The sequence below is a fragment of the Peromyscus leucopus genome, chromosome 2 (genome assembly GCF_004664715.2).
Source record: "Peromyscus leucopus breed LL Stock chromosome 2, UCI_PerLeu_2.1, whole genome shotgun sequence".
Classification (NCBI taxonomy): domain Eukaryota; kingdom Metazoa; phylum Chordata; class Mammalia; order Rodentia; family Cricetidae; genus Peromyscus; species Peromyscus leucopus.
In genome coordinates, this window is record NC_051064.1 from 13,228,737 (window position 1) to 13,252,172 (window position 23,436).

The 23,436-nt window shown below is 35.7% G+C and overlaps 1 protein-coding gene across 1 annotated transcript in view; it reads right to left on the minus strand.

The window, feature by feature from the left end:
- Nucleotides 1-23,436, minus strand: part of Mmp16 (matrix metallopeptidase 16) — a 251,439-nt gene that overhangs the window by 14,157 nt on the left and 213,846 nt on the right. Inside the window, exons 7-8 of the mRNA XM_028871631.2 lie at nucleotides 21,106-21,244; nucleotides 3,634-3,784 (exon numbers count right to left, since the gene is read on the minus strand). Of these exons, the coding sequence (XP_028727464.1) occupies nucleotides 3,634-3,784; nucleotides 21,106-21,244 (290 nt within the window). The remainder of the gene's footprint in view (nucleotides 1-3,633; nucleotides 3,785-21,105; nucleotides 21,245-23,436) is intronic.

Sequence of the window (23,436 nt, forward strand, 5' to 3'; positions counted from 1 at the left end):
TATGTACCTACACATGCCCAGGTAGACAAACATATACAAAGATATAATACTGAAAAAGCAGACATGCACTTACTGTATTAACTTTGGAGTTTTAGATAGGTGGGTATATATACAACAAATCAAATCATCAATGAAGATAGAAAATGATAGGAGCCAGTAACTACTATGAGTGGAACAAGTCTAAAATGTTATAAAGTAAACAAAATACATTAGAAAGTAAGTTCTTTGTGAAAAAATTGATATTTGAGGCAAGAGATGAGAGGAACAGCAACCATGGGAGGAAGTTATGAGAGAGCAGCATTGAGGGATAAGCAGTGAGAGAGCAGCAGTGAGGCAGGAACAGCTGGAGAGTAACAATTGGAGAGCAACAGTTGGAGAGCAGCAGAGAGAGCAGCAGTGAGTGCAGAAGTGAGAGAGCAGCAGTGAGGGGGCAGGAGTGAGGGAGCAGCAGTGAGGGAGCAGCAGTGAGGGAGCAGCAGTGAGGGAGCAGCAGTGAGGGAGCAGCAGTGAGTGCAGAACTGCGAGAGCAGCAGTGAGGGAGCAGCAGTGAGAGAGCAGCAGTGAGAGAGCAGCAGTGAGAGAGCAGCAGTAAGTTAGGATCACAGATTGCATAGGTTTGAATGATGAGATGTAACTACTTACACTCTCTAAAGGTTAATGTTAATTATCAACTTGACTGATATAATAGCTAGGCCCCTGGGCATACTTAAAAGATGTAGATTATCTTAATCTCAGTAATTTTGTGTGTGTGTGTGTGTGTGTGTGTGTGTGTGTGTGTGTGGGAGAGAGAGAGAGAGAGAGAGAGAGAGAGAGAGAGAGAGAGAGAGAGAGAGACCATTCTCTGAGGAAGGGGACCCTGAACTATACAAAATTAAGAATACAAGTTAAGAATTATAAAGGCTTGCTCTCCGGTATATTACTGGGAATGTAATGTTACCAGATGCTTCAGTCACCTGCTGCCCTTTTTCTCCTACAGGATGAATGACTACTTGAACTGTCAGACAAAATAACCTCTCTGCTGAGCTACTTTTGCTGGGGTAATTTTTTTTTTAATCACAGCAACAGAAAAATGAAACTAGACATAATCTAAAGATCAACCTTAAGTAAATATTTCAGTAGAACTTAAAGTCATATATAATTGTTTTTTGCATTGAACCAAGTATAATTTGGCATAGGGAAATAAGGCAATACCTAATAGCATGAATGTGGAGAACATATCTTTGAATCTGTAGATGTAAGAACATATTTGCAATTGGTATAGGATTAAACTTTATTCATTAGGGGTTTCCTTTAAATGATAAATTAAATAATGGAACATCACACGTGCACTCATTGCAGATGATTTAACTGCAAGTTAAAGTGAATTGCAAAGTATTAAACTAGAATATTGGGAAATTTAAAATCCTGTGGATAGCATGGTCACCTAATAACATCATTAAATGCTTAGAAATCAGATTAGTTTTCTGACAACCCTCAATATAATAATATTCATACTTTATACAGGGTATTATGTCTATAGAGAGTGAATCAACACAATATATTATTTTATTACACTTAATTTCCTCAATGATTCTTATGTTGTACTTTAAGTTCCCCGTGATAGTGTCCAAACAATAATCACAGCAGCTATGGCACCCAGTTGAATCAACAAAACAGCACTGGCACCTAATATATCTTTCTTCCATTTTAGTAATTTAAAATTAAAATTTAAACTAACTCTTCGGGTTCATAGCTCAGTGAGATGTTGAGTCATGCTGTTGCTAGTACTTTGTAGACACAGCATGCCTATGACAATGTTGCTGCTCAGTGATACCCTGTTTTTCTTCAAAACTTTTGGTATAAGTTTTCTTCCTCCTGACGTATTCTTAGAATACTCAGCCATTAACATTCATCAAAACGTCCATATCACAGGTCATGGAACATTCATAGCAATCACATTTCCAGAAGTTATTTAAGGGGTGCTAATTTCTATTATAAATTACATATAGAAATAGAATTCTGGGTGAATTTGTCAAAACAAATAAATTTCACCTCTCCTAGAAAGGAATGGAAAGTAGAATTTGAGATCATTTTGCAATTTGAGAAAGTGAACTTAAGATTACATGTTTAGGTTTTCTGTTGCATGTCAGCTTTGATATGTAGCTCACTATCTTGAATGGGATTAGAACTGTTCAACCCTATCCACAGTATCTTACAAAAATTATTGGACTTATAACCACAGGTGCCTATTTTAATTTCATAGATATTTCAACATTAACAAAAAAAATCAAGCATTTTGTTTTTTTCCCCTGAAAACTGAACTTATGGTTTCATTAACAGATTAAAAAGTATATTCAGACCTTAACATTGTAATTTAAACAGGTTGAGCAATTTGAAAGCTAGGTATTTTCATAGAGAAATCTTTTACTATTGTCCCAAAGTAACTCTTTGGCATATAGATGAGCTGTTTCATATTCATGTTTTCTCCATTGACAGAATTATGTAACTTTGGTGTAGTGGCATGAGCCTATAATTCTAGCATTTAGGAGGCTGAACAAACATTTCAAGTTCAAAGTCAACTTAGACCACGTAGGGAGAACCTTTCTCAAAGTAACCCTTTGCAACAATATTATAAGGATTATAAAGGACATTATAGCCTTTTCATCTGCTTTGACAGTTGTCTATATTGCATAATTCTGACTTTAATTAGGTAAGTCATTTTAAGACTTATTTATATTTATATGTATGTGTTTGTGTGACAATATACTGCATGTTTGTGGGGACCTGTGTAGTCCAAAAGGGGCATGAGGTACCCTGGAGCTGGAGTTACAAGCACTTATAAGCCACCCAATGTAGATGCTGAGAACTAAACATAGATTTTCAGGAAGAGTAGAAACCACCCTTAATCACTGGGCCATCTCCCCAGGCTAAGTAGGGCACTATTTGTGAAACGTGTACCTAGTCAACACTTCAAAATAAATCATGACCAGAAATAGTAATCAGTTTTCAGGCATACTTATGAATCACACCAAAAAGAAACAAGCTTTGCATCCAACACCACATAAAATTTAAAATGTTTAAATAAAATTTAAATTTCTATGCTAAGAAAAAGAAGGGTGGGGTGGTGGTGGTGCGAAATCCAAACTTCTAGAGCAATTTATTTCAGTGATAAATTGCAGGATACTGAATTCCAGACTGAAATCCAGCTATATCCCAAGGTTACTTCACATGGTCTTTGACATTTTGTCATCTCAGCCCTCGTGATTCTTGGTCTCATCATAATCTTGCTGTACTGCTTAGTGGTATTTTTCAGAATGAAAACAATCAAGGTCACTGGTTTCTTTCTAGCTCATTATTCACTTCTTCCAAAAGAGCGTAAAGTGTCATGGGTTATAATAGGAGCCTTGGGTTAAACTAGGAGCCTTGTGGTCTTTTCTACTATAATATCTCTATTATTTAGGATTCAATAAAAATTTATCTTAAATATATTATATAAAACACACTGACAATCTTTCTAGTGTACTAACTCTTGTGTTTAGATACATATGTATCATTATTTACAGTAATGTTTATTATTGATTAGGGACCTTGGGTTTTCAAATCATTAGGTAACTGTTAATGTGTGTATCTGTAATGTACCACATTCATACTGACCTGTCACCTTTGAAGAAATAGGTTTTGCCAACGTCTTCCCACCAAATGGCAGAATCAATACCATGAGGGGGAATTCCATTCCCAAGGGTAATCAAGTCATGTGGGTAACCTGGTTGAAGAGTTGTATCCTTGAACACCCAGTATTTGTTACCTGTATGAAATAAATGTAGGTATAGAATATGTTAGTGAAAAATTAACTACATTGTACGGCATAATACATGCAAGTTACTATGCAAGACATCCTAGAAATTAGTCGTAGTCACACCCAGAATATTGACATTCTTGCTCAAACATCAATGTCACTTTCAAAAAAAGTATAATGAATAAGTACCTAAACCGTCTAAATATGTCAGCTAATCTAAATGTAAAATAGAACAACTACTTAATAATAAAAAAATTGTGAGTAAATTCAAAAGTTAAATCTACATTTTAGCCATAAAGAAATAATTCTAAGTCAAGGATTCTTCCCTCGGTTATCAAAGGACCTACTTCTCTGAAGTGCTAGCTCCTTCCTGCTGTTTGTACATACTGTATGCCTAACTGATGGTTTAATGATACCATCTACTCTTTGTGAACATTACCAATGGGTTGATTTTTTCCTTTTATTATATAAGTATTTACAAGTTGCTTCAGTCTAATGAAATCTTCCAGTTTTGTTTCTGTGCTTATTTGAACTATAAAACTTATAAGGGTACCTAAAAGGAGGGAAATTTTAACCCTTAAATGATAATGGCCTAAGGCCCTGAAACTACAAGTCCACTTTTAAATGCTTTCCTTTGTAAGATTTTCACTGGTCACGGGGGCTCTTCTTAACAATAGAACATAACTACATATTTAATCTTATCTGTAGATTCAATTTACCACTTAAAGTAGTTTCTTCCCTAAGCAACTAGGAAGCCATTTTTGTTCTCCTTTCCTCTCTAGCTGTTGGTTTCTGAACTTGATTTATTTTGTATTCATCAGTACATTGATGTGGATGTTTCCTTCTTTCTTCTTGCTATGATTCTGACTTGTGCTTTCAACACCGAATTCTCAGTTTACCATTATGAAGGTTTTGTGTCTTTGGGAGGAAGGGCTTGCTCGGCGGAAATAGGTCACTGGGGACAACCCTGCTCTGTTGCCTGCCCATTAAGGTATGAATAGCACTGCCAGAGTCACAGCTGTTCTGCTTGACTTCCCTCTTGGATGGATTGAAATCCCACTGAAACCATAGCAGAAGTCAACTTCTTCCTTCAAGCTGTCTGGCAGGCATTCTGTCACAGTGAAGGGGAAAATACCTAATACAGACCACAAAATCAATTCTGAACGAGGAGGTGAGGAATGACTTTGCTGTTCCCTTTTACCAATACTGAGACTCCGGCAATGAAGTCTGTAATTATCCATTGTCTCAAAGAACTACCTCACGCTCACCCTTCTGATGAACAATTTTATTACCCAACAACCTCTTCCAAGCCACTCCCTCTGGACCTTGACATTCAGAAATTAGTGAGCTTGTGTCCTTACTAAGAGATGTTATGTCTTATATTTTTTTTTTATAAAACTTTAATCTCTCCCTCAGACAAAGGTTATAATTCATTGGAAAATTGATGCTGCATTTATAGATGTTAAAAATTAAGACAATGTGCTTCCCTAAAAACAATACAACACCAAAGCAGATGGAACCAACTTCTAGTTTGTAATCATTGGTAATCTCATTTATTTTAAAACCTTCCACTACCATTGCATATCATTTAAATTAAAATACTAATTATTGAAAGCCTCATGTTTGGATGCTAAAGAAAGTCTGACCAGCATCATTATCCATCATGTTAATAGAAGAGGTTAGTGAAAAATAAATGTGCATATATATATAGTTTTAGTGACTGAAAAGCTAATGAATACTAACAATAAATACATTCAAGCTCCAGGAAAAAAATAATTTACCTTAAATTCGGAGAAAGTACTTCATTAAAAAACAACATGCCAATGTTTAAAGAATGAGGAAATACCTATACAGAGAACATCAGGAAGAGCCATTCAAACAAGGGGAATTTGGTATCAATGAACTGAAAGATAACTGGAGTACAATGAGCAAGGAAACATCACTGAAAATCAATATAATGGGCTCCACCCTATTTGTATTGCTTTAGTAAAGACTTCAATGTGATCAAATTAGGGAAGGGACATGATCAAATTTAATTGAAAAGATTATTTGGGGTCTTTTGAAAATAATGTAACAGAGAAGAAAATAGAAATAGGAAGACCAGTCTTTTGTGATAATTATTTCATTAAATGAATACATTCAATAACCAACTTCCTACATCCTCTGTTGTAGAGAGAAAGGAGTGAATAAGAAGGACATGTCCTATCTCATAAGGCTGATGACAGTCTAGTGAAGGGATGATAGAAAACTAACCTTAAGACAAGCAAAGTTACAAATAAACACAACTTTGAAGAGAAAAATGCTTATGTTGAATAAAAGGACATTAATGAGATAGAGAAAGAACATAAACAATTTTGCATTGAATACAGGAAAGATTCCCAGTCAGTCTTTGGTATGTGTATGTACAGATGTGTGAGGGGGTATCATTTGCAGGCATGTGCACATGTACATGCATGTGGAGGCCAGATGTCAACCTCATCTGTCATTTCTTAGGAGTTGTATACTTTGTTTTATGAAACAGTGGCCTGGAGCTTTGCAATGTAGGCTAAGCTGACTGGATAGTGAGTCCCCAGGATCTCTCTGTCTCCACCTTCGCCATACTGTAGTTATAACTCATAACACAACCTCTATTCAATCTTTATATATATATTCAAAGACACCAAATCAGTAAGTGTTGCTTGGTACTGAAGAAATATTGATAGCAAGTGGTGTAATGGGAAAAAAAATTGTTGTATGTTTAGAAAAAGCAGTTGCAGCTCAGATAGTAAGGCTACCTGTGAGTTCTATAGGAGTTTGAATTATATTTCAAAAGACATAGGAAGTCATTGAACGATTATATAAAATGGTTTTGTGATAGTTTGAACTAAACTGTAAGAAACAGAGGTAGGAAGAAGAAAATACAGTCAATCTATTCTGAATTGGAATTGATGGGCATCACTGGCTGACTGGAAGGAACGTGGATAATATCAGAGATTGTTCTTAGGTTGTTCTCCTTGTGGATAGACAAGAGAGACAGAGTATTACTGAATAAAGTAAACAATAGTAGAGATGGGTTAGAAGCTGCCGATTCAAATCAAGAGTATAAGATATTAGTGATATCCATATACGAAAACTGGTAGAGGTAACTTTATGCATCAACATAATTGTAGCAATTTGTAGGCTATAAGCATAAAATGGCATTTGCCAATTTATGATTCTGTGATGTTATCTGGGGAAGAGTAAATAGCAGTTACAGAAAAGTCATAACCAGGCCTCGAGAAAGAAAAGCCTTCGTAAAAGGACCACATAGAGCACAGGACCCGGTCCCAGTGCCTGGATGCTTCCCAAACAGATCAAGCCAATCAACTGTCTCACCTATTCAGAGGGCCTGATCCAGTTGGAAATACATAGTTCATGTGTTTCCATTCGTTTGGCTATTTGTCCCTGTGCTTTATCCAACCTTGGTCTCAACAATTCTCGCTCATATAAACCCTCCTCTTTCTCGCCAATTGGACTCCCAGAGCTCCACCCGGGGCAGATCTCTGCATCCAGTTCCCTCAGTCATTGGATGGGGTTTCTAGCATGACAGTTAGGGTGTTTGGCCATCCTATCACCAGAGTAGGTCAGTTCGGGCTATCTCTCGACCATTACCAGCAGTCTATTGTGGGGGCATCTTTGTGGATTTCTGTGGGCCTCTCTAGCACTTTGCTTCTTCCTATTCTCATGTGGTCTTCATTTACCATGGTCTCCTATTCCTTGTTCTGCCTTTCTGTGCTCAGTGCATGAGTTGGTTGTTTGAAACCTGGGGCTTATGCAGGGTCACTTGGCTCGACCTGGGAGGAGGGGACTGGACCTGCCTGGACTGAATCTACCAGATTGAACTCAATTCTCAGGGGAGTCTTTGCCTTGGAGGAGATGGGAATGGGGGTGGGCTGGGGGGAAGTGGAGGGGGGAATGGGGAGAACAAGGGAATCCGTGGCTGATATGTAGAATTAAATTATATTGTAAAATAAAATAAAATAAAATATTTTAAAAAAGGGACCACATAGAGAACTAGAGAAAAGTAGGCAAAGGAGGAAGAACATGTGGTGGTGATCACAAACATAATAGGGACGTTCAGAAGTGGAGAGCTAGACAGAGAAAGGGGGTGGGCACTAATGAACAAGCTGGTTCTCTCCACTGTCAAGGACTGAGCAAGAGGGGGCAGAAATGAACAAGCTGGTTCTCCCCAGTGCCAAGGACAATAGCTCTGGAAAACCAAATAGTATATGCCATTGTGATTTTTTTCTTCACACTTAACTGGTAAATGAAAAACTTCCATCACCCTAAGACCTGTGTCCTATTTTCATTTACTTGTTGTGATCAAATATCCCGACAAAAAGCAACTCAGGGGAGAAATGGCTTATTTCAGCTCACAATTCTATTGTTACAGGAAGTCAAGGTGGCAAGAACATGAAACAGCTAGTCCCATCTCGTCTACAATCGAGAGCAGAGGGAGAAATGAATGCATGCGTACTCACTTGTACTCACCCTGTCCTCCATACTTATGTAGTCCTAAATCAAAAGCCAGAAAATAGTGTTGCCCAAAGAGGGATGTGAATTCTCACACTGATTACCAAGTAATCCAGCCATCTCCCCTGAGGCATATCTTTAGGGCAATTTGATCTAGCCAATCCCTCATTGAATCTCTCTTCCCAGGGGATTCCAGGTTGGGTCAATTTGGCAATTAAGATTAACCATCACAACCTATCTTCTTATTAATCTTATTCAGACAGGTGTCATAAAACTTACTCAGTTTATCACATCATAAATCATGTACATTCTCTTTTCCTATTGAATGTATCATTACAGTCAACTGATTTTTCTGTCACTAGAACTTGTCCCTTGAAGGCCATTCTAATTGTCAGTAATATAAAGTCTTTCTTTTGTTTCTTCTAAAAGCAAGTACTGGGGTGGGGAGGGGGGTGGGGTGGGGGGGGTGGGGTAGGGGGTGGGAGGGGGGAAAACAAGGGAATCTGTGGCTGATATGTAAAATTAAATTTAATAAATAAATTTTAAAAATAAAAAAATAAATAAAAAAATAAAAGCAAGTACTCTGTAACTTTTTATCCATATGCTCACTCTATATTAAAACAAGGAGAAGGAGGAGGCAGAGACGGAGTAACACAACTGAATGGAAGAGAAAAGAGGAACAGTAAATCAGAGATGGGTTGTGAATGAATGAGACACCAGGTGCTCTCTAGAGAGATGGCAAGTATGTGCAGTTTCTGTGTTTTGAGTTATCACATGTCTTTTCTCTCTTAAGCTTGATTAATGCATTTGAGCTTTTCTTTTATGTGGGAGACCAGCTCCCACATTTTTATGACAGGGAACTCTTGAGGAGAGAGAGAGATAATGGATTGAAGTAGAAAGACAGAGTTAGGAAGGGGAGAGAAACAGAAACACAGGATAGCCTCGGGAGGGTCTGGATGCTTATCCACTAGCCTTTTCTGTCTCTTCTAAAGGCCTATTTATAGGAATGTCAAGAAGTGGAGCAAAGACTTCCCTCTAGCTCAGCCAAGTGTAGACCCTTCCAATCACCTAGTAACCATGCACATGATCAAGCAATCCTCTAATGCAGTCCTGCTGGGTAAAGGAAGCTCAGATCTCACTAGGAAACCTTTGTGGTTTTAACTGATGAGACAGCTCTTTATGAACTCTGTGTATCCATATCTCCACACTTTTAACTGAACGAGACAGCTCTTTATGAACTCTGTGCATCCACATTTTATACAAAGTATGACATGCATATGAGCCTCCAAATCTTTGAATCCGAGTCCCAGCTTTTAGCCAATGTACCATGCTGTCTTCTAGCCAGGTTGTTTAATGACTTGATGATGACTTTGTAGCTCATTCTACTTCAAATCTCTTTCCTTACCAGCTTGCCCCTAGCATGTCTTCCTTCTGTTCATTTGTCTCAAGGAAATTAGAAAAATTCTTCTAAAGTTTGTACCCTACTTTTGTGTTTTTAAAAAATTTGAAGTGGTTTTTTATTTTTAATTGCTCACAAGGTAAAATTCTAATGCATATATGTGGCATTGCAAGGCCCCTTTCAACATCATTTGCTTACCTCATCTTCACTCAATATATTCCCCATTCAGAAAAAAATGAGATAATCCCTTGAGTATTTACTTTGGGTTATTTTTGTGGGAGCACCCTTCCTACATAGCATGGTTCTGTTATATTGCCAGAGTTTCTAGGCTTTATCATTATCAAGTTACCTAGTGGTTTGCAAGCTGCCAGCCACTCCAAGTGTGAGAAACTAAAAGAAACAGAACGGTTAATGCACTAGTTTCCCTCAGCACCTCATATACAACATCTGAAACTATTTTTAAAATGCTTTAAAAATGGCTAACATTGCAAAGAACCATACTGAAGATTAAATGAATAATCGAATACGGGATTGAAGAGCTAACAAAAATGAATGATAGTCTAAATGCTATGGTTGCTATTAGCTTTGAATCTTGCTAGCAAAGCTGGAAGATGAATTTTATAACAAATAGCATGTATGAGCCAACAGCCGCCACGGCTCACTACTGTGTTGAAAAATAAAAACCTATGTATGTATTATATTTAATACTGTGTTTAGAAATGCCTTCATATAATACACATTTCCCCCATGTCTTTTTAAATCTGGAAATTTTAAAGTGAAAGTCTTGCCCAATGTCCAGATCAAATCTTTGACAGAGTAACAAGGTAAAAAAATCCAAAGAACTGCTTCACAGCACAAGTCTACTTTAGTTCCTGTCTCTTTCACCATTCTAACAGAACATGTTAAAACAATAGAGGAAAACTTCTAAAAGGCCCATCCTACTGACCTATGCTCAGCACCCCCTGCATCTTTTCATTTCATCTTATTCCTAATTAGGAAAGGACATGTGGATGCAATGCCCTCCATGGCAGCTACTGAGAGTAAGTCTTCGTTCAACTCAGCTCTACTGTAGCTTTTCAATAGGAACGTTCTATAATTTATAGTATGTACCTTGGCAATTTTGAACTTTATTACTTTCAGGACAATTTCTTCATACTTTTCCCATGTTCACAGTGGATAAACACACAGAATGAAGTGTTCACAGATGTTTTCTTTACATGTTGGTTATATGTCTCTAAAATTTCTATTAGTGTCCTAAAATCTTGTCTTCTATTTTGTGATTATATGTAACACATATATTTGTATGTACATAATGTGTATGCATGTATGTATTCATGCTTGTTCAGGTATGTGGTTGTGGGGTCCACATGTCATGGCCCTTGTGGGCAGGTCAACAGACAACCTCAGGTATAGGTCCCATCTTTCACCTTGTTTGAGAAAGTCTCTTGTTTGTCTTTGTGTATGCTCAGCTAGGCTGTGAGATTCTAGGGCTTTCCTGATCTCCTTTTCCATCTCTATGCTGGAGAATTTAGAGTACAGGTCTTTGCTTATAACATCAGGCTTTACATGAATTCTGAGGATTAAAATTCGGGTTCTCTCACACTGTGGGCTTTTGAGGCTGGGGAAGATAGGTCAATGAGCAATGTTTCTTAAAAACTGTATGATGGAAGTGCTTTTCTGTTGGTCCAATATTTTCCATCTATACAAAAGGGAATGAACTTTGAATGAACAACACATTATATAGAGAATCATCACTCCCATTTTTCATGTTGGGAAAGAACAAACAAGACTTTTTAAATGCACATAAATGTCCTTAGAAAGAATAAAATAAAACAAAAACCTTAACAGCATTTGCTGTTAGGTTACAGGGCAGAATCCCAGGAGTTATACATCAAAAACATTCTGCGGAACCATGACTTTGCCTGATGGGTATTGTGGTCTAGAATTCAAGGAAATATCAGTTGATAATGAGGCCAGTACTTAAACTTTCTCTGTGTGTATTAAGGATATACAACATAGTTCCTTCTGCATCTTAATGAGTTAGGATTTTCAAATGACAGAACTTAGGTGACTTGGTCTATTTTTTAGTTTGTATTGAGTGATTTCTATTAAACCCACTTTCTTTTATATATGAGTAGTTCTTTGCTTATGTTATCATCAGGGTGCCTGACTTTTAAAGACACTATGGCCTGTGATGCAGAATGAAAGTTTTTGCCCATTTCAAATGATATTGGCAAGTTCTGGTAGAAGTGGAAAAACTGATCTTACTGACAATGTATTGGGGGAATGCAGATGAGAACATCAACAAGTCAGTATAAAGGCAGAGTGGTATGGTAAATAAAAAGGATAACCAGAAATAATGGGAGAGAAGGCCTTATAGACTGCAAGCCTTGGGGCATTTCATGGGAATCATCGTGCCCATCCAGTTGCCATCCGCTAATTAGCAGCCTGTGATAGTCACTGAAACAGGAGGCGCAGATTTGCTGTGGAAGCAACACACAAGTTTCTAACCCCTGTGATGATTATAGACTACATACATGCATGCAATAATAATTATTAACTTGAGAGTACTGGGGGCATGCGGCAGGTTTGAGGGGAGGTAGCTGTGAGGAGCTGTTGGGAGGAAAGGGAAGGGGTAGTAATGTAATTCTATTTTACTTGATAACATATTTTAAAACAAGACCAAATCTAAAAGAAACAAATAAAAAAGGAATCATAGGATCCATTAAGAAGAAAGCAGAGGGATGTAGTCTCTTTGCAGAGAGATAAGAACACAAATTGAGGAGTGTCTAATTTTGATAACACAAAAATCTTAGAGCCAGACATGCTCAAATCAGACATGCCTTTAGTAGCAGCACTCAGGAGGCAGAGACAGGAAGATTTCTGTGAGTTTGAGGTCAGCCTCATCTATCTAGGGAGTTCTAGGACAGCTGAGGTTACTTAGTGAAAGACTGTTTTCAAAAATTAAAAAATAAAACAAACAAGATATTGCACATTTGTGTAGCACTTAATAAATATTATTTATTATGTGAATTGCTATTCAATATCTGTATATTCATTGAGAAAACTTAAAGAGGTTGAAAATAATGTCAAGAAGAATTTTTTTCTTTTTTTGGTTAGGTTGTTGTAGGCTTGATTACTGGAGCATTTAGTAGGTTTGAAGTTAAATAAATGTGGAGGGTGACAAATACAAGCTGGGAGATCATGGGTAAGTCACTATGTGGAAGACTTCCTTTCCTAACTTGTATAACAGAAACTGGCATTTCTCATTCAGAGTTTTGTAAATAATCGGATTTTGAATGCATAAAAAGTCATCCAATTTGCTTACCACTTAATATATATAGTTATAGATCTCTCTCTCTCTCTCTCTCTCTCTCTCTCTCTCTCTATATATATATATATATATATATATATATATATATATACACATATATATATATATATTCAACAGTAAATTAACATATCTATGTTATTGCTTATTATTTAGGATATGGTTTAATTTCTCTCATCTATATGTCAGGGGTTGAATAAACACCTAAACTCTTGAAGTCACAAAACTTCTTTGAAGGACATATTTTTGTAGATTCTACAATATTATCACACAAGCAGAGAATTTTGAATTCTAGGCCAATGTGTTAGTCACTGGAGTGTGAAGCTCAGATCTTCCTTCAGGAGAACATTTGCTATGAGATGAGTATTTTTCTTTGAGAAGTTTAATATCTTTTCTGACAATCCTTCTGACCTCCTAACCCAGTGTTGCTCCTAGGAAATGTAAATAAAAGGATGCAATGAAAGTTTTTGAAAGTGAGGAAAACTTTATACATGCAAGCAATACTGATGTTAGAAGATTGTAGTTTGAATTATAAATGAAAATAATAATAATAATAAATTTAAAATTTTTGAACACTCATACATAAGGTTAAATATATAATATCATTGGAAAGTTTCAGTTATCAACAATGAAACTGTATTGTAGAAGAAAGTGTTCCTGGGCAAGGCCCATAAAACTAGGAGATTTAAAACATTAATACAGCATGTGTCATAATTTAGATTAAGGTCAGAAAGTTGCTGATATGCATTTTTATTATAGTCTTCCATTTAATGAAAATTTTGTTACAAAATAAAAAAAACTAGACTTCCATCAATATTTATAATTAATGATATTCATTTGCTTGGCATCTATTTTTGCATGTAGCAAGATTCCTGAAAATCTAGTGTAACTTTTTTTTTTCAGTATCTCTTATAGACAAATAAATGGTGATTGCAAGCAGCTACTTACTTACAGTATATTTCTTCTATTCATTGTATTGTGTAAGAAATAAGTTACTTTGATCTCAAATGAACTTCATTAGAACTTCTAAAATTCCCAAGAACAATGATTTGTGAGCAGCATATAAAAGTGCTGGTTCACTGCAAGGAACAGAAACTAATCTGAAATAACCAAGTTTTGGCCATTTTCTGGTGTGCTCTATTTTTAGAAGATTCAAATTCTTCTCATTTGCTACACATCTTTTTAAATACTTTTCTTCTCAAATATTATGATCCTCTTTTTGTCTTCAAATAAATATTCTTGTTTCTATTCTGTAACTAATTTTTGTTTGTTTGTTTGTTTGCCTCTGGAAATGAAACTGTCAAATGTGATAAGAAGTACAGCCTAAAGTTATAAAGTGATGGCAATAATAGAAATTTCAGACAAATTTTAAAATGCTTTATTTTGACAGTGGCTTGTTCTTTATTTTAAAATTTAATTTCTTCTTGAGGGATATTTTACCAATTCTATTTTCTACACAGATTATTTTTAATGTTATAATCTCATAACCATTCACTCAAGCTGCCTTGTAATTGAATGTGACTTCTGCCATGATTGTGTTTTTCCTTCTGGCAGGAACGTGCACTGCACACTTGGTGGCACATTCCATTTCTTATTTCAGACTAAAGAAGCCATCTTAGAAACCCAAAAAAGGAGACGCACTCCATATTGGCTGCCAAGTGTAAGGTAGAGGAATTAAGGGAAGAAGTTAATCTAGATCCCATAAGCATACATGTAACCCAATCATTGCACATACATCAAAGGCCTTTTGAGAACAGTCTGGTTTACATCCACCCTCACAATCAGCTTACACTCACTTCTACATAGTTGCGCTGTGGAACATCTCTGCAAGTTAAGTGATATATTATGTAATGACTTCCTTTTATTTATTTTTAAAAATTTTTAGTCATGTATGAATTGTGTTGTTCTGTGCACATGAATGTAGGTATGGTGGGAGTTATCTGCATATAGGTGAGGTGATTGTGAGCTACCCGATCTCAGCACCAGGAACTAACCTCTGGTCCTCTGCAAGAAGCAAATATTCCACCACTGAGCTGTCGTCTCCTGACCCTCTGAAATGACTTTGTTTTTTTATAAAAGAAAGAACTGTATATCTTATACATTCAGTGGATTTTAAATATCATTAAAAATGTTTGTCAACTTCTGTTTTCCTTCATTTCAAAAAATCTTAAGGGTTCTTATGAGGAACATATAATTTAATAGAAAAACATTAAAAACAAGCAAAACTAAACTAGGGAACTTAGTAAAAATAGAAAAGCAGTAACAATTAAATATAATATGGTGAGACTATACAAAAGTGTGGTTGCTGACATATTTCATAATTATTATCAGTGCAGATGCTTATTAGAAAACACATTAAAATCATTTCAAGATAGAAATATATAACATTAAATTAAGATTATACATTTTCAATATAGCTTTGGTAAATGAGTTACTTCTCTATTAACACTTAATTTACCAGTGCAGATGCTGATTAGAAAGCACATTAAAAATTATTTCAAGATAGAAATATATAACATTAAATTAAGAGTATACATTTCCAATATAGCTTTGGTAAATGTGTTACTTCTCTATTAACACGTAATCTACCAGTGCAGACGCTTATTAGAAAACACATTAAAAATCATTTCAAGATAGTACTATATAACATTAAATTAGTATTATACATTTTCAATATAGACTATTAACTATATTAACACTTAACCCTTCATTCTATAAAGAGTCTTACTACTAGGACATAAGCCAACACAGAAGACTGCCAGGAAAGAGGAAACTCTGCAGGGAAGCACCCTACTTGACTGTCATTATACTTCCTTATCCAGTAGTGAACTATAATGAGAAGTGTATTAAGTGGGAGTTTACATTTAACATGCTCTAGAATAATAAAGGAATTAATTCTCATACCTATGGCCCAGCATGTGTGAATTTGTAGAATACATAAACTATAGGTTTCTTGCTTTACATAATAGCTTTGTTTGGTATAAATATCACAACATAATAAATAACAAGTAAATAATATGTATTTAAAGCATATAATTTGTAAAATTATCATATATATAATAATAAATACATATAGCTGCACTTTGGTATTTATTAGTTATAAATACCAAATAACTAAAAGAATGAACAGTTTACCCCTCTGGATTCCCACATGCTTGCCTGCATTCCTTCCTACTTCCCCTACTCTCATCTGTATATTAATCTCAGGGAAACTTTTGTCCACATTCTATTAGTTTTTACTGAACTTTATAAAATTAAGTTTTCAAAAAGTCTTTGTATATTCTGGGGACACACAAGAAATGTTGTTCTCTTTCCTATTTTAAAGTATCTTTAGAAGAAAAAAATGAAAATCTTTGCAGATTATGATTTAGTCATTCTGTCTAATTTCTAACTAAAGTCACAAATATCTCCAATATTTGTCTAGAACATTCAGAGAGTCAACTGCTTTCAGAATGTGGATGAGCCCATTGTGAACTCATTTTTATATATGGTCCAAGGTACATATTAGAGCTTATTTGTTTTGTGCATAGCTGGCCAATAGTTTAGGCAGTATTTGTTGGAAGGCCCATTGTTTTCCCCTACTGAAATTTTTCTGTACCTATCAAAGAAATCTCTGAAGAAAAAGATTATTTTTAGATGTATATTTGGGTCTATTTCTGAACTAGCTGTTCTCTTTACTGCTGTCTAATTTTTTTCCTCATGCCAATGACTTACTCTCTTCAACAGGAGTTGTAAAATAAGACTCAAATTGATGTAATAATCTCAGAGACTCTTTGTATAATGAGTCTTTTGTGTATGGATTTCAGAGTTAGCTCAACTACTACTACATATACTACAATGAAGCCTGCCAAAGTTTTGAGTGGAACAGCAATGAAACTATGGACAAAAATAATTGAATTTCACATTGCAACAGTATTGATTGTCTCGCTCATCAATAAAACATACTTTACCTAAAATTTCTTTACTTCTGTTTAGTGGAGTTTTGTAATGTATAAGTGCTACATATTGCTTTGTAGTTGGACCCAGAAATATTTAACCTTTTAAATGATATGGTCTTTAAATTTTTTTCTTTACTAACATGTAGTAGAAAACAATTCCCACAGATTTTCTTTAACTGAAGCACTGACTGCCTTTACTGAGAAACACATTAGCAAAGATATTTGCATACTAGAACTTTGATCATAGTGCAGCAATTCCTCCCCTAGTAAAGACGTTTATTTACTGTCCAGTATAGTAAAGGAAATGTTTACCTTCAGAAAACATTTAGATGGGCTTCCTTCTCATTTAGTTTGCTGTTCCTTTTAGCCATGAAACAGATTATATGAAGATCAGTTGTCTGGCCCTCTTCACATCACACCATGAGAGTTGGGTTGCAGGCTCCTGAGATTTTTGCCTATTTCCCTTCCTCTTTTTGAGAATTTTTTGCCTTCATCCCAAATCCCATAAAAGTAAAATAGGCTAGTCTGTTAAATTACAAATATTACAAATTTACAGAGTCTCAGTCTCTGCATAATTGTTCAAGATATATAAAAAATTGATATTTCTACAATCTTGTCGTGTTACTATATTCACTCGCCAATTTGAAAAACTTTTGGTTGACTCCATCTTATATTTACATAGGCACAAACTGGTCTGTGAATAAAGTCTTCTTTGCAATATGGATGCTTTTTATTTGCAATCCTTGTCCCTTAAAACACTAGATACAGGCTTCAAAAATATGATTATATAGGATGTAGATATTATGATTTGCTATATTTTATGTTCAATATTTTTGTACCTGTAACTATTCTTGGACTTTATTCCAGACCAATTTCATTGTAATGATCTACTACTTCATGTCTTACCTTAAATATTTGTTAGGCATGAATAGTGCAGTGATTATTCTTAAGCAGTTAACTCCCAACCCCAAGGCACACCTCAGGCAATTATTGGCTAACTTCTTGAGGATGAATATGTGGCTGGAAGCAGAAGGTACTGTCAGCCTCTGTGCTTGCCACCTTTTTTAAAATTCGTACTGACATTTAATTAGCACTTAGAGGCATTATTTTATTAAAATGTTCATTAAGTAGTGACCATGCTACCAGTACTGTTTTATGAACTGAAAATATAGGGATGATAAAATATAAACAAGATCCAGCCTTATGAAATTTACGTTTGAAAGTTTTAGGTTTTTAGGGAATTTAAAACTCTTTGCAAGTGTTGCAAATGTGTTGGCCAGAAGGTATATTTAAATATCACTGTGTCACATTACAGCTTCCTCATTGAGATTTTGTTTTATTGTTTGTTTGCTTTGGTTTGTTTGTTTTGCTTTTAAATTTTATTTTATTTACTTTTTTTGGCAGGGGGTTGGAAATTGCAAGGGCAGAGGGTGGTTTCAAAGGGACAGGGAGCTGAATGAGATCCGGATGCATGATGTGACATCCACAAAGAATTGATAAAAAGTTAAAAAAAAATATGGTGGTTGCAAGGGTATTCTGAGGGCATACTTTTTATATTAAAGGTGAAAGAAAAGGGTGAACCCTTCCACAAAAAAGTGAATAAAAGTGAAACAACCCTAAGGGAGTGAAGGGTTCTCACACCACTGTTAAGACTTTAGCTTCCCCTTGGGCAGTTTAGACAAAGTGCATTCTCAGAACAGCCTCAGGCTATTTAGGGTCACCTTCCCAAACTCAATGTTTTAATTGTTTTGAACTTTATCATTTCCACAAGCTATACTTTGTTCCTGAGAATAATTACTTGTTTGGTAAAGATAAGGACAAGGAAGAGTGCAGAAGAGGAAAATTTCCCTCTAGGAACTCTGCATCCAATATTCACAACCTCAGGTACTGTTTGGGTCATCTTCAAAGCCATTGAGACTTTCAGCTTCACCCCCCCTATTTCCCTGATAACACTAAAAAACAAATATTAACTTTTCAATTCCTTAGGCTTTAAATATGCCAAATGACAAATTAGAGCTATCAGGGACACACTGAGGCACATTAAGAATGGAACCTACTTCTGGTCTGAATGGAGACATGACTTCTGATCAGTTCCAAAGATTAGAGCACTGTATAATATTGTCTGCTCTCCTAAGAGTTAACCTAGTGGACCTGTCAATCACCTGGCTGAGATACCACCTTTCAGGAGGGATGGTTCATCTAAAGTCGTGCTAGGACATGAAGGACTAAGTATCCAGTTAGTGAGATAATGTACTTATTCTTTCAGGAACTCCTTCCCATGCAGTCATTGGTAGAGAAAGATTTCATAGGGAGAATTGTGGTGGTTCTGCTTTTCTGAGTTACTCAGAAAAACATAACTTTTCCTCTACAAAGTTTCTCCTTTTCTTTTTGATTCTGGCCAAAGCCTGAACAGGCCTTCCCAGACACTTGGGGCTTTCTTACTCTTTTCGTCTAAAGCTACCTCTCATTCTAGCCCGTAGCTGTTTTTCTGATGTGTGGCTTCTCATTGACCTCCACTGCTTTGTTTTTCTCTCAATGTCTAATAGAATTATGCTTAAGCTTCTTTTTAGTCTCTTTCTAAGTTATTTTATTAACAAGACTCAGAATCCAACTAGGAACCCCAATTTGCCTGGTAACAGTGATGTGCATACTTTGTTTACAGTAGTAAAATCCCTGCATACTTCAGTTACACCTGCTATAAAATAGCAGGAATGCAGTAGTATTAATAATCATAGCAGCAGTGGCAGCAGCAATAATTAGCATTCACTAACAGCATACATGTGCCAAGTACTTCCTATGTAGTAATAATTTAGTAGTCCCAATAATCACGAGGTAGGGAATAGTATGGCTCATAATCCCTGGTAAGTAAGCTGAGGCAAGGAATGTCACCCAGTTCATGAAGTTAATAGGAGTTTATAAAGAACAACATAACAGCAGACTTACACTCCCATGTAATGTATAACTTATGTAGCACTTTTTCTATTTTAATCAAGAGATGACCTGCAAAGGAAAAGAATTCAAGCGTGTGCTCACCTTATATAGCTTAAGATACATGTATTGTCACCTAACTGTTTTCACTACACTCATCATTACATCAAAGTTTATTTCAACCCTGAAAATAATTATATTTTTTCCCTTAAGAATCTCTTTTTCCCCCTCTCAAACTGTATCCCATTTTTAGCTTACTTTCAGCCTTCATAGACCCATGAATCACATACCAATTATGACTCTTCCACAGGCCAAGGCTCGGCTTCAGTTTACATGGGTCCTCACAAATCCCTCAATTCTCCAGCAGCCTGTCTTATCTCTGTGTCCCTGACCCTTACTTAAAGTTATCCATTCTTAAGTTTTAAGGAAAGAGGAATAGCTCCCTTTACAAGGTAATCTACTTTTGCATGCTAGGTACTTGGCAGCATTTGTGAGATAAACACTCACCACTTAGATAAATAATAATTAAGTCAATATCAGAATACTGATCATAGGGTGAATTTTCTAGTCACAACCTTCTCTCATCCTTATGGTTAATTTCTTAGTTTGATAGAAGTTATTTACATAAACACAGTAAAATTTCAAAGATTATATACTCCGAGTTATAAAACACACTTCACCACAAAAAGCAGTAAGCAACTCCAAATACTACACTAACAGACAAACAAACAGATGAGGAATAGCTATTTATTTTATTTCCTTACCCTCTCTCTCTCCTTCCCTCCCTTTCATCTATCTTTCCTTTCTTTCCACTTCTCTCCCTTCCTTCATTTGACAAGGTCTTGTTATGATCCTCAGGATACACTAGTCTCAAATTGCTGGGTTCCAGCCATTTTCTTGCTTCAACCTCAGTCTCCTAAGTAGCTGAAGTTGCAGGCATGTATTGGTCCTACCTTACTCCTTAGTTTTATTTTGTGCTGTATATAATCTAAATCTAAAATTCCTACAGAGAGGGTTGTCATCCAATTTTGACTTGCACATAAGCACTCTGCAAATGAAAGTAAAAATTACACAATTAAACATTATACTTAATTTCACTTATACTTTTGTTCTATATATATTGTATTCATGAAATCCACTATATAATCTTAATAACCTTTATTTATTCACTTTCCTTTACTTTACAGGGCTGTGAACAAGCTGGTCAATATACAACAGAACCAGTCTGAGAAAACATACTTACCTTTAAAAAAGACAAAATTTCCATCACTGTTTTCATAAACTGCATCAATACTGGGAGGCAAGCCCCGCCAGAAGTAAGTAATTTGCATGGGGTATCCATCCATCACCCTGTTGTTTCTCACTCGCCAAAACCACTGGTCCTGCAAAAGCAAGCAGAAGCAGTGTTCAGCATTTCTTGAGGCCTGTCAGCAGTGTGGAGACAACTGTGCATTGGACAGTTTTAAAGCTGATCTAGGATTCTTATTTTCTTTCATCAACACAACCTGAGGGAGAGCTAATACTTCACAGAAAACTAGCTAGGAAACCCCTCCATCTCTAAACCATAGTGTGTGAATAAATATGCTGTCACAGAACTCTAGGTTTTTCATTTGTCATTATCTTAGGACTTTCTAGACAGAAAATCAGAATGACAGACATGTTGTCTGGTGGTGGAAGGTGGGGATTGATCACAGCTATGTCGTGTGCATTTTATAAGCTCAGTTGCATTTTTACACACACACAGGATCTCCATGCTCCAGATCCTGAGATTTGAATAGAAGGGTCATATCTCTTTGAATGTCCATGTTATAGCTGCTGTCTATGTAATGACTGATCATCCAATGTGTCTCACATTGGCAAGTAATGGTAACTCTACATAAGCAAATTTATCTTAGAATAGAAGATTTCACTTAAGCTAATTTTTTCTTCTACTTTATTTTTCGAAGTGCTTTACTTGCGTCAGATTTACTGGTCTCATATCTATTCTTAGTCTAGTGAATAACAGGATTTGGCTTGCCATGGTTGTTTATAAAGTTAATGAGTTATTAATTAGACCGAACATAATGTATTTTCATATAAATCCTTACTACTGGACAGAAAAGGCAAAATGTAACAAAAATCTATGAAAAGTGATACATCTGGTGATACTGAATAATTTCCAATTGAGGATTTTGGGAAAAAAAAGATTATTCAAAGTCTTTTGACACTAGAAAACACAGGTATAATTTAAAAATTATTTTCAATTCAAGAACATTTTACTTTATTTTAAATTTCATTACATTTCAAATATCCATATGTATAATAGAAACTGTTTCACTTGATATGAAATATATTTACTATACAGACAAGTGCATATCACAAGTTTACTTTGGTTTTAATTTTCTGCCTTTCTCCTAACTTACACATCTGTGAATCACTTGGTAGAGTATTTGCCAAACATCCGGGTAAAAACAGGGTGCACCACCTCCCTGTGCTTCCTAGGATTGACTCTGGTTTTGACACAGTCCACTGGGAATTATTTGATGCCATACAATATGATGATATAACATCTGTCCCATTGCAATTTGTTCATGTTTAGCTATTAGCTATGGGTTGTTTTCTCTGCACATCAATTATTTAGAAGAAAACAGTAACATCATTTCTGGCTCTGAATTAACATCTTATTCTTGTCCTTCTTCTTAATAAGCTTGTCATCTTGGTCAAGACTCTAGTCCTTGAATTAATTTCCAACCAGTATCTAAATCTCAGTGTGAGTAGTTTACTAAATACATAGGGATACCCGAGCCAAGGGGACATGCCAGCACTCATATTTATGGTTTAAATTATTTCCTCCAAATCAAAACTTTCTCTCATGAAAAGAAAAGGGAGGCTTTTCAGACTGAAGAAGTTGTGAGCTTTCTCCCAAGGTTATACAATCACAAACACTTTCTGGAAGGAGGAAAATCTTCAGTGGAGCTGCCTGCTAATTGTGAGGGAGCTCTAGGGAAGTAGCTTTTGTAAGGTGTCATGCACACTTGGGTGATACACCTTTCTTGAGTTACCTATGCTCTTGGAACTAACCATAGTAAACTCACTGATTCACCAAGCCAGAATTAGCTCAAATAATTTTGTTGTTCTTGTTCTTGTGTTTTAATCTGTTGTTGGTACTTGATTTAGGATGAACAGATATTTATTTATATATGTCAGGAAAACTTACACAGCAACCTAACATACTGTAAGAGGCTAATGTATACTTAACAGACAAATTTCTTGATATTTTTCCTTTACCAAATCACCATTAAGATGATATATGCCATTGGCAAAATAAAAGTCTATGACAAACGAGAACATATTTGCATACAGATCATAATGGTTTAATGAAGCAAAGATTTCTTTGACAAACAGTACTTAAAAAATATAAGAATCATGAATAATATGCAAAAGAAAAGAAAAGCAAGTAAGCAAACAAGCAAGAAAGAGGCCAGAGGAGGTTTGAGAACTTAGGAAAAGAGATGCAACCTGACTTATAATCAGTGAAGCGGAAGCAGAAACTATCCTGTGGTATCATCCCTCTTAGCAGATAAACTTTAATGCT